The 16,722-nt window shown below is 47.8% G+C and overlaps 1 protein-coding gene across 1 annotated transcript in view; it reads right to left on the bottom strand.

Annotated features, from left to right (window-relative positions):
* DISP3 (dispatched RND transporter family member 3) overlaps positions 1–16,722 on the bottom strand; it is a 38,205-nt gene that overhangs the window by 17,014 nt on the left and 4,469 nt on the right. The window contains exons 2-7 of the mRNA XM_079326101.1: positions 4,537–5,455; positions 3,110–3,329; positions 1,507–1,643; positions 946–1,080; positions 550–710; positions 81–220 (exon numbers count right to left, since the gene is read on the bottom strand). Of these exons, the coding sequence (XP_079182227.1) occupies positions 81–220; positions 550–710; positions 946–1,080; positions 1,507–1,643; positions 3,110–3,329; positions 4,537–5,446 (1,703 nt within the window). The 5' untranslated portion in view covers positions 5,447–5,455. The remainder of the gene's footprint in view (positions 1–80; positions 221–549; positions 711–945; positions 1,081–1,506; positions 1,644–3,109; positions 3,330–4,536; positions 5,456–16,722) is intronic.

Here is a 16,722-nt window from a genome sequence, read left to right as displayed (position 1 = left end):
CTGAGATGACAGAGAAGGAATTTGCAAACCTCCTTGACTGCAAATTCCACAACTTTCCACCCACAAGCTCCAGTGCTCACCTGGCTTGGCAGGAGCTCTCTAATGGGGACATGTAAAGGGTCCATATTCCAAGAGCAGCTGGCATGGTGAAGAGCACAGCTACCCAGCAGCAGGACACAATCAGTGACATGAAGAGTCCAAAGTCATGCACGGCTGGGATCTACATGAAGAGAGAGAACACAGGGTTGGGATCAGCTGGGGCAGGATTGCTGGAGAGACAGCAGGCAAGGATGTCTGGAGGAACCTGAGAATAGCACACCCTGACCTCAGTCATGATAATCAGCAAACCTGGTAGGTAAAGCACTGAGACAGAGCCTGTTTGATCAGTGACACAGAAGTATTTCCTTGGATAATCCACTGCCTGGCAGCAGGTAAGAGACAGCCCTGTAAGAAGCAGGTCTGGCAGCGCACTGTGCTTATGTTGGCAGGTTCCTGATCTATCGGGCCCTTTGGCAGAAATGAAACCCCAAATCCCAAACTGCAGGGTACCTGAGAGAAGATGTTGGCAGCATAGGCTGCAGCTGTGGTCAGGGAGGTGAAGAAGGTGGCCTTCCCTGCTGTCTGCACTGTGTGGATCATGCGCAGCCGCACGTCCTTGAGGTGCGTGGCTTGGCGGTAGGTGTTGATGAAAACAAAGACATCATCAACTCCTGGAAACAGACAGCAGAGGTGTTGATACTCTGCTCACAGAACTGACACCTGCAAAAAAAAAAAATCTGACTTCCCCTTTGACGTTTGACCTGCAAATATTAAACTTACAGGTAATGGAAAAGGGCCTGAAAATTCAATCTGCATTTGCCACCATCACCTTCTTCTCTCCTGCAGACAGAAGGCAGGGCAAGGCAGCACAGGTAAAGCACAGGGTTTGAGTAAAGATGAGCTTACCAATCCCCATGATGACAAAGGCAGCCACACCATTGAGTATACCCAGATACTGGATCCCAAATACGACATGGTACAGGAACAGAGCCACCAGGCAGCTGAGCCCAATGCTGGCAATGCCAAAGAATGACAGAAACACTACAGCAGAAAAGAAACACGGAAAAAATAGTATCTCTGGCCACCCCCAGGAGAACAGACACCTCCCACCTGCCCTGTTGGGATACTGGTTCCCATGCATGTGTTGGTGACAGAGAAGAGCTCAGGGGTACAGCAGTACTGCTTGCAGACTCTTTCCCATGAGGCTCTTGCAAAAATTACATCAGATTTATGCCAGTGTTAGCAAGATGGGCATTTGCATCTCATTCCTGATCTGTGAGTCTCCCTCACCCTGCCCATAAATCTCTGCTCTGGTTAATCAGACTGGTTTGCCCTTCTGCATGCTGCTGTGCCATAAAGCCACACTGGTGCCAGGGCTCAGAGTCTCTCCCTGGGTTTGCACAGACACAGAGAGACACAGCACATTTGGATTTGTGTTAGGACAGGGTAGCTGTGACTCCAGCCTACCTGAGCAGGAGGTGAGGATGTAGACCAAGACAGCTATGCAGCTACTGCTGATGAAGGCCAGCAACATGTCATTGTTGAAAGTCCTCCTCACTTCGTAGTCAAACAAATCTGTCCCTCCATACAGCACCTGGACTTTGCTAGGGTGGGGAGATGTGAAAAAAGAGGAATAGTTGAGCACAAAAGGAGCAGAGCCAGGTGGTTTGAAGGACAGTTATCCTCTCCATAGCCAAAGGAGGTCACTGCTTTAATTACCTGGCAGTTTTCTGAAAAAACAGAGCAGTGAGAGCAGGTTGAACAAAGTTGCTGCTGGAGGTGAAATTCACACAGAGAAGGAGAAAAATAAAGAGCAGGTCTAATATTTTTAAAATTCCTCCCCTGCATGGTGGGTCTTAGGCACTAATAGACAGTTCCTGGAACCTTCAAAGCTAATTCCATCTGGAATCCTAATCACTGCTTATTATATTAGCACAGCGGATGCAGGGAGAGTGAGAGCTTAATCAGAAACCATATGATTTACCAGCTTCTGCCTCTGGAAGCAGGCTCAGAGTAGAAGTAATCCAACATAATTTAACCAGGACTACAATAATGCTGCACCATAGGAGGCTGTCAGGGAACTGAGCTTTGGAACTGAGCCTTGGCCTCAATTCCCTTTTGGCTTGTCAGAAATCACAGTCTGCTTTCCCAGCCCATTGCTGAGAGTGCTCTGTGACTGCCTGCATTCCAACCTGCTTTTGAGGATCAGCATCCCTTCCTTCTGGGAAATGCTCAGGGCAGTAGAAATCTGGAGTCTAAGAAAGTACAGAGACTGGGACTCACAGCCTTCTGTCAGCTGCCTGACTACTGGGATGCTCTTTTAGCCTTTTTAGCTCTATTTTATCATCTCTCCCACCAGCACTGAGCAAAGCTCTGTTCTACCAAGTCATACAGACCTGGTGGTGAAAAAAGCCTGCAATTCCTGAAACTTATCCTGCCTCCCCTCTTATTCCCCACCTCTTTGTACAAAAAAGCAAAAGCAGAATTGGTTCCACAGGCTGAGCAGCCTTGAGTAAAGACCATTTCATCCCCTGCATCAGACCAGTGGTGGCCAAATTCAGAGCAGAAATGCAGTTCTGTTTGAGCCAGTGAAACTGGATATGTAAGATGGAAGCAAAAGATCTAATGCCAGACAAGGACTCAGTAGAAAGGCAGGCAGTAGATTTAAACTTTGTCCCCTTTTCATTGTCTCTATGGGTGTCTGGCATGTTGCTGCAGTAGGAAGTGGCAGTAAAGGGGAATATATGATTAGTTTTCTGCCATATGCTCCCCACCATCACTCACAGCTCCATGCCTGAGCCCAGCTTCAGTGGAAATGCTTCTTCTCCTTCATCTGGAACATTATGCCATAACCACTGTTTAAGTCTGACCAGCAGTCCAATCTAGCACATCCAGCCTTCTGTGCCTGGTGCCTTCCCAGTGGAGCCAAACGGCGCATGGCTGTCAGGGTGGAACAGGCACTTCTGCCCTGCTGTGAACCTTGAGGCAGAGCTTTTGAAAGCTCTATTCCATCCTCTGCCCTTCCCTGCTCTTGTGCACTCCCACCTGCCCTTCCTGCACACAGCCTCACCTCGTGGACTGCTTGGCCAGCATGGCCACGTAGGTGACCACGAAGTTCTGGAACTTGCGGCGCTGCTCCTCCCAGCGATCCTCCACCGAGTAGTAGTTGGGCAGTGGAGCCCCAAAGAGGATCTCACTCCTCAGCAGGGAGCTCTTCTTGTTCTCAGCAGACAAGCCCTCATCCACATACCAGTAGAATTCGGGGTGGGTCATGGCCAGCTCCAGGGACCCTGCAGGAGAAAGCGGCGCCACTTTTGTTAGATCCTGCTTAATTGTCTTAGCAAGGCACAGGGTCTAGTCTGCCACAGGGAAACTGGGAGTCAGCCTGTCCTTCATCAGACTGCTGCTGCCTTCTAGAGAGCAAGGAGGGCCAGGGAAACTTGGATTGCAAAGGCTCACATCCTGCTTCTGTTGTGTGACTGCTTGTGTTGCTGCCCACATGCACTTCCCCATCAGGGACATATCCTCCACCTGGCTGACCTGAACCACAGCACCTCCAACCAACAACATCCTCATCAGTACTTCCACTGCTGGATGCTCTTCCTTCTCTTACACTGGGACAATATTTTCTCCATTACATTGGAAGCACAAGAACTAAACAATGCCCATGGAGGAGGAGTTCTGGCTCTGCTATGACCTGGTATCTCTGCCATCTGATGGTGTGAGGGATGCAGGGATGGATGCATTCAGCTAGTTCTAAGAGACTGCCTATCTATCCCCAAAATCCAGTTCCCTAGAGTTTGTACCAGAAACTGTGCTTTTTCCTGTTTTGGTAGCAGAACTGTTACTGGAGCAGATGGATGTAATTCTTTGCTTGCTCCCTGCCTAGCTCCTGGACAGCTACCCTCTGCAGCCAGGCTTGGGAAACAGATGGAGGCTACATCCCACAGCCACGTCACACCCACAGACCCCTCATGAGTCATCTCCTTGTCACCACCCAGAGCCTCTGTTCTGCTAGAGGTGCACAGTAAAGGGTACAGAGCTGGGAAGAGGAGGGAGGGCCTTTCTCCTCCTCTCTTTGCAGGAATCTTTCTGGTTGGTGACTCACAAGCTGCTGGAGCAGCTCACAGACCTCTTCAATCTGCTCTATGGTGCAGGGAAGCTCATCCCTATTTGTGTAGCCAGCAAAGCCCTGGTGTTGCTGTAGTTAACCACAGGCTTCTACAGGGGACAGGGGTCAGTAGAAGACATCTGTACCACGCAGGACACCCCTCACCTGTTCCTCTCACTTGCCTGTGGGGGGTCTGTGTGACCTGTGACTGGAACTGCAGGTTTGAAAAGGGGCCCTGGTGCAGAAAAGACAATTCCTCAAGGCACATCCCAGCAGCATCTTTCTCTCCATACAGGGCAGTCACTCAACTGCACACCAGTGACTGCCTGAACCTGAGGAGAGGCATTCCTTGAGCATGACAGCCCTCTCCCATGCCCTCAGCTCACCTTGGATGTCAGCAAGATCTTGTCCCATGCCATCATAGTAAATCTTCCCTCCTCTCTCAGTGGGGAAGAAGTAGGTCATGAGGGAGCTGGGAGGGGAGCAGTAGGAATAAGAACCCAGGGGCAGGTCCTTCAGCACCTCATGGGGCTTCCAGCAGAACTCCCTGAAGCGAGGGTGGTCCATGATCTTGCGCTCAACCTCGTGGATGGTGACCAGGCGCTCGGTGGTGAAGATGTTGTTCTCAGAGTCCCCCCGGGCCAGGAAGATGAGCTCGATGCGCCAGTGAGCGTGAGTCTGTGTGTTGGCACTGATGTAAGAGCTGGAGTAGTCCCAGCGTGGGGCTCTCCCCACCCGGGCACTCTGGTTCCCCTGGGGCTGCAGCGAGCCCGTCCTGCCCTCCGGGGAGCTGCGCCTGACCCGCGCGCTGGCCCCGAGCTGCGAAGCGTTGAGGTGGAGCTGCTGGAGCTGCTGGAAGATGAGCCTCTGCAGGGTTTCTGAGGTAAAGTCAGCCAGGTCCCGGCGGTTCCTCCCCCAGGAGCCAAACTGGGATTTGAGGGCCAAGGCGAGGGCGTCGAAGCGCTGCGAGGACTCGTGGTTGCGGATCTCGAAAGCATTGTAGGAGATGTCGATGTCCAGGGCAGGGTAGTGGAGGAACATGATGACAGCAAGCACAGCAGGGATGGCACAGCCCAGGAAAAGGATGAAGCCAGCACAGTAAGGGTTGGTGAACACCCAGCCAACGATATTCCAGAAGCCAGACACAGGCAGTGTGACACACACGGGTCTGACTCTGCACGGGCTTTTTCCACACAGCAGAGCACCCTCTCTCCTCTTCTGGGAGCTGAAGGCTACCTCTTCATCTTCCTCCTCTAGCCAGGCGTCCTGTAACAATGGGTCATCCTCTGTGTCCATGTCCAGCACCTGCACACAGATAAAGAGCAGTGAGCAAGAGCCAGCACTGGTGTCACAGGCACAGCTGTGAATCCACAGACTCACAGCAGCACAGCCAGGACAGAGACATGCTCCAGTTCCCTCAGGAGGAAAGGATCACTCCCTCCAAACCCCACAGATCTGCTGCAGCCACTGAAGCAACCACCTTGCCATGAGGTATCCCACACTCTGTCTGGCAGAGGAACCAGAGAGGGAGAACCTCAAGTGAGAGCCCCAGAACCCAGTGCTGTGGCAGAGGAAGGCTCTGCGTGGCTCCAGGAGACTGCAGGGATTCACAATATGCTGCTCACACTGCAGCAGCAGGAACATTTAATTAGCTAACCTGCTTCTCACACCCAGCAATGGTTCATACTACCAGACACAAAATTCAAGGGAGCATTAACTTCCTCTCCTTAGAGCTGATAATAGATTTCCCCCAGCTATTTATAGCAGCATTCATCTTTCCCACAAAGTGTGCATGTGAGAGAAGAAGAACCAGAAGCACACACCCCCTCACCTGCAGAGGCACACATCAACCCTTCCAGGAACTCACTGTGACCCTGCTCGAGCTCCTGAAGGGATATCCACTGACTGCATGGGAAGGGAAAGGGCAAGGGCTGGAAGTACAACCTGCCTTCCACTCCTGCAGGATATTGTTAGTGAAGTGCATTTTCCCCATTCCTACAGAACAACCAGGAAGAAAAAGCAAATTACTGCTTTCATGGAATGAAGGAGGAAATCCTCCCCGATCATCTTTCCCTGGCCAGGAAATAAATGGATAATCCCTGGGAGGTGTTCCCCTCAGCAGGGGTCTCCCAGGTTCCCAGACTCACCCTGGCTGTCTCATAGTGGCCTCCCAAGCCAGGGATGCACTGGTGGTGGTCCCTCAGAGCAAAGCCCTGACCCTGCAAGTGTCACTCCCTTTCCTGCCTTCAGGCAGCAGAGCTAGTAGCTCCCTGAATGAATGTCACTGAATGAATGAACCAACAATTTCAGTTTGTTACCTGACCCTGGGACTTGAAAGCAATTTATACACAGACCAGAAAAAATTTACGAGCTTTGCTCCTAACCAGTGTTTCTATTTTAACAGGTCTTATATCAGCAGAAAGATAAATTACCTCTTAACTCTGTGTTCTCAGAAGGCAAAGGAGCTGCATGAACTTCAACCAAGAGAAAAGGCAATGGGACAAAAATGCTCCATGGCAGAGGAGCATTGGGACAAAGCAGCAAGGATCAACCTCTGTGACTCTGCTAGCCTGAGCAATGCCAGGGGCTTTGCTCACAGATAACTCAGGGGATTATTGTTATTATATTATAAATATAATAATTATGTATTATAATATTATTATAATACTATTGTGATTACAATATATATAAAATCAATTATTATAATATTATTATTATCAGGGGATCTGTAACCTGAGGGGGAGAAGGGGTCAGTGACAGGGAGGACACACTCCCTTGCAGCAAACAGCATGGTTTATTGTACAGTTCCCTCTTATATAGCAGATTAAAAAGTCTCTCATCCAGATCTGACTGGTCTGGTTTGGTACCTCCCAGCTCCCTCACCAATGGTGTCTGCAGCTCAACACAATTGGGTGAAATCCCTGTTTGGGATATAATAATATAATGATATTTGTAATGGTTTGAAAGCAAAACCAGTGAGAGACTTTAAGTCAGAAATACAATTTAATAGGAAAAAAAAGAGAAAAAATAAAAGACGTGTAATAGTAGAAAAGAAAAACTACTGAGAGAGTTGGAATACAACTTGATACTCCGTTAGTTACGGTGGTGGTAGCAGTTCAGATGGAGTAGTTTTATAGAAGTAGTGATTTTGTAGAAAGGTTTGATGCCCAGAAGTCTGTATTTTATTACCATCTGCTGAAACCAGGTCAATATCTCTATATCTGTGAGAGATATCTCCTGTTAATGGGTCATCTGTTAATATCAGATAGGACAGTGTTCTTTATCTTTCCACAGCCCATCCTCCCTCCAGGAGATATCTCCTGTTCATGGCCATTGAGTCCCAGGGCATGACTGATAAAATTCCATCATCCCACTGGGAGATGCTCCAGCCAGGGGAGGAGCCAAGCCTTTCCTACCCAGAGAAAAACTGAGATTTTGAACACCAAAACTGCCTTTTTCAATTGGATTCCAGAACAAAACCTTTCCACATCATCCCTGGACTTTCAGAGGAAACTGCACCTTCTCCAGGAGCACTGCTCCAGCTGAACCACATCTGCCACTGCAGGAGGATGGAGCCACCATTTAATGGGACTGCTGCTACCACACTAACTGGTGGGTTGTCAGGTTATATTCTGGCTCTGTCAGTGTTTTTTCTTTTGTACTATTGCATGTATTTTATTTTTCTTTTTTTTTTTTTTTCTAATAAGTTTTATTTCTGACTTGGAGTCTCTCAGTGGTTTTGCTTTCAAAATCATTACAGTTGTTGTTATCCCCTTCACATGAAGGACTGAGACAGCAAGAGGAAATCATGGGGGTGGACAGTGGGGAGGGTGTTCTCTTCAATCCTCTGGAAAGGTTAGGAGTAATCTAGCTGGTTTTAGCATCCATTGAGATTTCTTTAGTATTCAATATGCATAATCCTAAACAGCCAAGGAGTGCCTGAAAGTTTCCCTAAATACCCATGGATCCCTGTGTGAGCCCTTGGCACTGGGGCAAAGCAAGAGTGTAAAAATGCTGTTGCCCAGGACAGGCATTGGAGTTCAGGCACTGCTCAGCTTCATGGAACACAGACCCACAGACTCCTGAGTTGTTGCTTGCAGAGCCTTATTTGCATCATGACAGGGAGGAGGCTTTCCCAAATCTCTGAATCCACAAATTAATCCTCTCCTGGAGGGTTCTTAGCACAGTCCTGCCTTCTCTGACACATTTACACTCCCAAACACAGCCATAATCCCATCCAATATGACAAGATAAGGTGTCCAAACCCTGCTGGCATGCCAGCTCCCTCCCCACACACCTTGTCAGCCCCAGCTCACAGCTCACCCTACACTGCTCACCTTTGCCAGGCACATCTTGGGCTGCTGTGTGACCCCCATCCATCACTCAGCTGACAGGGACTGTCACCCTTCAGCTCTAAGGGACAGCCAAGCCATGACTCCAGTTCACATTAGTGTGGATTGATGCTGCAGGAACTCAGGTGTGAACCTCACTTATCCTACTTGGGCAGGTTGGTGTGTACCTGCAGTTACCTCCCCTCCACCCCTGACTTTTCTCCCACTGGCCTGGCTCTCCTTCAACAGAATAGTTACTGTGAGATCTGAAAAAGTATATGTATTCTCTCTTTAGAAAGAGAGGTAAAGAACCATATTAATTTCCCATTTTATTGAGTTACTAAGAAGAAAAAGGGAAAAGATTCTTATCCTGAGACAGAATAGCCTGCATGTGACAAGAAAGGGAAATGAGAGAGAGCATAATAATAAGCAGAAAAGGGATCACACCATCTTCTTTCTTAACCAAAAGCTACATCCTCAATTTAAGGATGGGATTAGATCTCAGGTATCTCCCTCTGACTTTTCCATCAATTGTCATGGTGACTGCAAACCTCAGTTTGTAACATGGGCACCTATAATGTCTGGTGACCAACATGTGTTACACTTCAGTTGCAGACTGGCACAAACTGGCACTGGTGTGAGCTCCAGCACAGAAATTTCTGCAGAAGCCCCTGTACAAACTCACATGAGAGCTGAGTCAGGGAAGGATGATGATTTGGTCTGGGACAGAGGCAAGGCAGGGTGGGTGGCACTTGGGCTCTCCCAGCAGTGCCAGCCTCCCTCTGCACACAGGGGACACAAATACCTGCACCCACAGCTCTGGAACCCTCCTGGAGAGTTGATTCAGCTCCAAAGCCAGACATGGCACACCTGGAATTGCCCTTGGAACTCATCTGGGTTTGTAACCTCCCTCAGATCCTGCCCAGGTCAGGATGAAAGCCTACCCAACCCAAAACATGGTAAATAGAATTGGTGGGGGATATAAACCCTCAAATCATCCAGAAGGGAATTGAAATTAATTTTTTCTTATCTATTCTTATATATATTCTAATATATTTTGTCTTGCATTTTACTTGGGGGCTGGCCTGTTTTCCTTCCATCACTTCTCATACTATCCAGAGACTTCCAGCACTGACTCATGGCCCAATTATTTTTTAGCTACAGGATATACTCAGAGAACTTAATCCTGCAGCTTTCATTAAATCTGTGCCTCACTTCTGTGCAAGCTCAGCCTATGCCAGGTTGAAAGAGGCAGAGGATTAGAGCATTCCTTGAAGCCCTGAGTCTGTTTCTTTAGAGAAGAGGTGCTGGTTTGGGTAGGCATTTCAATTTCTTGGGCTTCCCTCTGCCATTTCCAAAGCAAACAAGCTTCCTGCAGTTTGGATCCAGCTCAAGCCCCAACATCCCCACTGGGATTGTCACTCACTTGCACCTCTACCAGGAAAAACACCCATGCAGCTCCCACAAGACAGTTCTTTTTCAGTGACATCTGGGATAGAAGAAAGTTATTGGTAACTTGGAGAAAAGCAGTGACAGACGAGGAAGCCAATTACACCCGACCCGACTAATTAATGCTGACTTCCACATTAAAAAAATTTCACTACTGTTCCATTTCAATTACCCAGTTGTTCTTTCCCACAGGAAAAAGGAAGCATTCTGCAACAGCAAGCTAGAAAGAAAAAAATGAAAGAAAGCTCAAGACTAGAAGGGAGGGAAAGACAAATTTTGTAATACTGGAGATTCTCACTGACATTGCTGCAGAGGCATACCTGCATGAGCACTTCCCTAACATGCTTGTCACTGCCAAAGAAAATTAATTTCCTGATAAAATAATTTGCTTCTGGTTATTGTAACTAATGATTGTAGGTGTCAGAAGCAGCGTCTTGGTTATAATCTCACAGAACATGCCTCTCAGCCCTGTGCCATGTTTAATTCTCAAGTTCCTTGCTTTTGCTGGTGATAAGCTCTGCTGTCACTCAGACATGTAGCACTTCCAAGTTTCTGCAAACAGGTACCAAGCAAGCTGAGGCTGTGATATGCTTCAGATATGACTTACCTAACCACTACAAAAATTACTTAGATTTTGTCTGAACCTCAGCCAGTTGCTGCTGGTAAATAAAGGGACTGTTTCTGGCTCAGAGAGGTGTCTTTGGATGCCTTGACAGATTTCAAAAGCACCCTGGATCCCACCTGCCAAGGCCCAGAGAAACAAGCTTGTCAAAGTTATGTGGATTCCCACACTCCAGCATCTCCCCCTAAGCACCTGTGCTGAGAGAAAGGCCTTTACAGATCATTGAATATAGATGGCTGCCACAAGCCAGGGCCTTGCATTACAATCCCATGAAGTGTCACTCCAGCAAGGAGTGTCAGACCACAGAAGGGAATCACCAGTTCCCAAGCCAATGGAATAAACTGCCAATCCCAAAGCTTGTGTGCTGCTGTTTTACAGATCCACTCCAGCTTTACACATCACTGCCACCCTGAAAAGGAAAGCCAGATCCTGCTGGCAGTGCCTACCATTTATTCATTTATGATTCTACCCTGTGCTCAGCGTCCCCAGTTTATGTTGCCCACCAGGACTGACACACTCTGTGCTCATCTGCAGGATTCCCTTGCAGACTCTGGACCCTTTCCCACACCCACCCCTTGCAATGGGAGGAAGGACAGACAAGGCTGTTTGTGCAGCATCATCCACGTGCAGCTCTCCAGCAGCTCCCTGCTGGTGTGCACACTGCTTCTGGGACTGATCAAAACACCCTCTCCTAAAGTCACATTACTCACATAAGCTGCTGGTTAATTGCTGAGAAAGAGGAGGAAAGCTTCTTCCTCACCTTCCATCTGAGCTGGCTCCCTCAGCAGCAGTTTGTGCAGAGGAGGCTTTGCTGGTTGTGGTTCTGTTGGCAGCAATATGAGAGGTAAGGCAGGAATTCCAACCTGTGCTGCCAGACTTCCTTGCCAACCACAGCACAGGCAGCTGCTTCAGCTCCAGTTCTTGCCACTCTAACTTAAAAAGTACTGTGAGGTTAAAAGAAAATTTTACAAGTGCTCCATCAAGAGTGCACTTAGCCAGCTCTGCTTGTTATGCTCTGACCTTCCAGAAAGAGGAGGAACAGGCACAAAGTCCCATCTGGACGTGTGGAGTCATGCAGGTCACAGTGTCTCACTCCAGGTGTCACCCACTTTGATCTAATGGATCTAAAGGTCATATTTTTCACTGCCACAATTTACTGACATCAGAAAATGCCAGGTTTGGAAGAGGAGGGCTGTAAGGCTCAATGTGTGGTGAGGACACAGCTCTCACAGTATTTCAGTCACATTCACTTTTTCAGCAGGGCTTTTTCCACCAGCATGAGAAGAGTGGGGGATTTGTAGCACTCTCCCAAATGAGGGAGCAGCAGGAATACTGAAATACCTGTGCACCATTCCAGCTCCATTAACTGAGCTGAGCTCATTGTGGCACAGACACAGACTCCTATTCCTCAGAACATGAGGGTGAATTCTGGGGGGAATTACTGAGTGAGAATTCTCATCACTACAGATGAGTGAGGATAACTGCAGCAAACCATGCTTTCTAGTGACCCATGAAGAATTTATTACTGGATCAGGGAAGACTCACAAAGCAGCTTGTGGCTGGGGGGCTTTCAGCAGCCTGAAAAGGGGATTTGAGCAGCTGTGTCTTTCTTTCCTCCCACATTTCTCCTCTCCCAAACAGATGCAGCTACCTGCTCTCCTCACATGAAAACCCAGTGCTTGTGCAATTAGGTTAATTAGCACTGCTATTTCATCCTCCAAGAATCAGTGAGAAATGTGGAAGCAGATGTGCAATATCCAGAGGCTGAAGAGCCCCAGGTGCCACACAGCTCAGTGGTGTGGAGCAGGACCTGGGCAAGCACAAGGCATTTCAGAACAGAAGGAAAACTTCTGGAGGGGAAGATGTGCAGGCAGAACAAGCTGCCTCAGTGCCTGAGCAGCAGGTTGGCAGATCCCCTGCCAGTACAATGAGTTCAATACTGCCAGCTGCACCAGCCATGCAGAAACTCACATTAAATATTATTACAGCTCAATGAGCACTGCCCTGTAGACCATTAGCAGAGGATGGGGCAGGGTCTCAGAATAAGCAAACAGGCTTTAATGACACATTCATCTCAGAGAAAGTCCAGGATGCTTCCTTCACAAACAAGAGATACCATGAGCTGGTTCCTATTAGTCACTGTGCAAAGGAGGGAAATGTTGCTTGCAAAAGCTGCCAGAAGCTGCCAGGGAAGCCACATCTCCAGGATACAGATTGAGGCCACCAGAACTGAGCTGAGGCAGCAGTAATGTCCCTCTGCTCTGCTCTCTTCTCCTCCTCCCCAGCACAGGCCTGGAGTCTGTGATCTGAAGCAGTTCAGAAAGAAGCAAACATCACCCTTGTCCTTATTACCCTTCTACCACCAAAGATGCAGATTTTCACAGCCACAGGAGCTGCTCAGGAGTGGCAACAAGCCAACCCAAATGGACAAGAACTGCCAAATCAAAGCATTTCAGCCAATTGTTCCCAGTTTCTTACTGCATCCCACTTTCAGACAGATGTTCACAGGCTGAGATGCTACTTGTGCTATCTCTAAGGACCAAGACCTGCAGTTAAAACACAAAAATGAAAGAAATATTTGTGGCTCTACTGTTAGTTTTTCCAGCTTTCCTGAGGCAAAGCACATCATCTGGTCTGAATTGCTCTCTATTTTGGAGTTTGAGACTTCCATCCTTTTACAACATGCCTTGTTCAGAAGACTCCTGGGATTCCCCTTCACAAGGAAACACAGGCTATTTTTGCAAAGACATTTGTAAATTGATTTTCAAAGGGACTCGCTCTGCAGCCCTGTGTGGATGTGGAACTGTGTCTGGCCCTCTGGAAACCAGGCTGTTAGCTGAGTACAAGAGGAAAGTCACTGCAAGCACTTCCCAAATCAGCCAAAGAAATGGAAACACAAGCAGTACCAGGATCTGCAACATAACCAAATGAATGAGTGTGTAGGCAGGTTGGTGTGCATGCAGGAATGAATTTAGCTGCATATAAGCCAAGATTTGGATCCAGAAGGAATTCTGTCTCCCACAGCATGTCAGAAATCCAAGGAACTGCAGGTGGTCTGTAAAGGAAACGTCATCAAAATCTTATTTGTCTGCTACTTACAGCAGAGCTCTCTGTTATTGGAATCTAATCAAGGCCAGATGCTTTCCTGTGCCACTTTACACACAAACCCATGCTATGAACTCTGCAGTTACTGTGAGGAAACTTGCACCAAGGAATTGGTTCCAGACAGCAGATTCACAGGAATGAAGCTTTGCTTCTTTGGCATAAGCACTGCCACAGGGGATGAAACATTTACCTGCTGATATATCTTGTTTGCAGTTGTCACAGACTGGTGTTTTATAGCTCCCCACGATGCTGCAGCTTTTCTGCCATGGTCTGTGCACAAGTACATTGACAGCTGAGACAAGCATGCAATATTGGCCCAAAGACCACCAGAGCTCAGCTGCCAGCTTGCTGCCCACCTCTGAGCCCTGTGTGAAGGGGCAGAGCTGAGATCCAAGGGTTAGGATGGAGAGACAGAGAAGGGATGGACACAACACTCAGTTTGGATGTGGAAAGAAGTGGCTTGCAGCATATACACTGTGAGACACTCCACTGAGAAACACCTCCAGAGACTGGACACTCTGGATGTCCAGTCCAGTCTGGATGGCAAGTCCAGCAGAAGGAGCAGCTTTCAGCATGGTCCAAGCGTGGGGGAGCTGAATCTCTTTCAGGGCCTCTCTGGAAAATCATCCCTTAGATAAGAAATTGATTCCTTAGAATAACCAATGCTAGAAGTATCTCACCCTCTTCTGCAGACCTCCACATTTTCTCTTTATGCTCTAAATTTTCCTTTCTCAATTCTTTAAGTAATTGGTCACTTCTTACTTAAAACCTTTAAGTAGTTGGATAGTTTTCAATCCTTAATATAATTGGTTCATTTTCTAAGGCACCCTAACCCTATAAAAGCCCCTTCAATAATTTATGTACTCAGACTGTCTAGCAGTAAAATCCAAAAACTAGTCTGAACTTTCAGGCAAAGTAAATTTAGCTTTAAAAACAAGCTGATGTCTATATTGTCCAGATTCCCAGTTTAACTGGAGCCCATTGTGTTACTGAGTCACTTTCATGCTTTTGTGGGCCTGTCCACCTCCCCATTTCAACTCAGCTATAAAAATTGGCTTGGATATTAAACCTGGTGCATGAGTTTCAGCTGCAGAGCAAGTGGGAGGATGTGCAAGGGAGGAGGTGGAGGGGAAGTGGTGGCTATGGAAATATGAAGACAGAGGATTTGGTCAGGTTTGATTTATAAGAAGGAGTCAGGGTTGCTTTGGGCATTTCTCAAACATGTTTAAAATGCCCCACTGGGCTCTAATTCAAACCTGAGTCTGCAGCCCCATTTTCTCCAGTAATTCATTTCCCTTGTTGAAAGGAGGAACAGAGAGAACTTGTTGGATTCAGGGAATCAAGTGTGCTGCATTTGCAGCAGTACCCCAAGTGGTAGAAGGATTAGATGTTGTTTTGTGGGGTTTTTTTCCCAAATCGTCTCCAAAGATTTAAATACACCTCCAAAGCAGTTCATTCTCAGCTCCTGGGTGTAACACAGAGCCAAGAAACAAGTCAACATGCCCCTAGGAGCAAAGAGTGCTTTGTGCATCATAGATCAGGGATTGCATAAACCCTTTGCAAACACCTACCAGATCCAATTCCTTATTCCTCTAGGGAAATAGGTGGCATTATATGCAAGTCCACAAATGAATTAAGCAAGGTTCCAGATGAAGTCAAGATTCATCTCTGATGGAATTCATCTGTTACTTTTGCTGACTTTCACAGAAGTTAAATACAGACCAAGCAAGTTACAGCTAACATCATTCAGCTTTAGCTGCCAAATGAGGAGCAGCAGTGGTACCATTTAGCCATTTAACAGTGACTCAGAGACCCTGTGACTTGCTAGCCCAACATCAGCCCAGTGATCTCAGAGTAAAACTAGAGATCTCCCAGAACATTCCTCTTTGTTCAAGTCAAAGAGATTTCTGCTATGCAAAAGTGAGAAGGGAAGAAAGTCTGTGGCAGCATCAGACAGGATGCCCTTGAAGCCCACAGAAGCTTATCCATGTAGTTAGCTTAGCAGGGAGATCCCAGGTAATATTCTCAGTAATAAATGCAAATCACTTCAGTGACATGACTGCAAGTGAGATGCAGCTGCAGAACCAGGCCCCAAAAGCATTCACACCTTCAAGTCCAGGAGGAAAAATGATGCTCACCCTTAAATCTCCCCCCATAAAGCAGCAGAGAGTCAAGGCCAGCAGCAGCTCAAGAATCAGATGACTGCCAGTGTGTCTTTCAACCCCTTTAAACACACTGGCCTCTCCCCTTTCTCCATTCTTTATGAAACATGAACTGCCTTCTATTCAGGAGAAGCTGTTCTGTATTAACAGAGCTTGGCAGAGATCAGGAAGTAACTGTGCCAACTTTCAAGCTTGCTGCCTTCAAGGCAGATGGCAGGGAAAATATCCCAGCCTTGTCCCCCAAACCACTTCTCCCAGCAAGCAAAGAGAACTCAAAAACAGGAAAAAAAGGGTGAGGTATCTGTGGAGCCTTAATTTCAGTGCAGGAGCCAGCCTCTGTCTGGGGTGCCCTGCTCTGCTGTGGGTGTGCTTGCCTTCCCACCGGAGAGCAAAGCTGTAGTACTGCCACAATCTGCAGCTCAGAACAAAGGCACAGCCTCCATTGGAATTTTATAGGCTGAGTTACAAGCAGAAGGAGGAGATGCCCTGCCTCTCCAAGTCAATGATGCCGCTGCCATGAAAAGAAACCAGCACTGCTGGTGGCTGTGCTGAACTGAACTTTTATGGGACAGTAAATCCCTCTGGAGCAGCTGGAAGGACAGAATTCCCAGGTGCTACCGACCCATACCTGATCACAAGAGCTGCAGGTGCAGAGCATCCTCTAGTTCCCTCCAGCAGAACTGCTCTGCCATTCCCACATGAGGTCTTCCAGGGGCAGTTCAGTCCCTGGGGGTTCAATTCACCCCAGGAAGGTGGATCACACCCAGAGCAGGTTCAAGTTGACTCCTGAGCTGTGAAAGGCTCAGTGTCCAGTTGTGGTGGGATCCCCATCACCTTGTTCCTGCAGAAGGAGGGCAGAATTCCTGGCTCTAACCAACCAAAATTCACCTCTGAAACTTGTTT

The sequence above is a fragment of the Erithacus rubecula genome (assembly GCF_903797595.1).
Source record: "Erithacus rubecula genome assembly, chromosome: 24".
In the NCBI taxonomy this organism is placed as follows: Eukaryota; Metazoa; Chordata; class Aves; order Passeriformes; family Muscicapidae; genus Erithacus; species Erithacus rubecula.
Note: the sequence above shows the minus strand (reverse complement) of the source record. Positions and strands in the feature narration are given on the sequence as shown.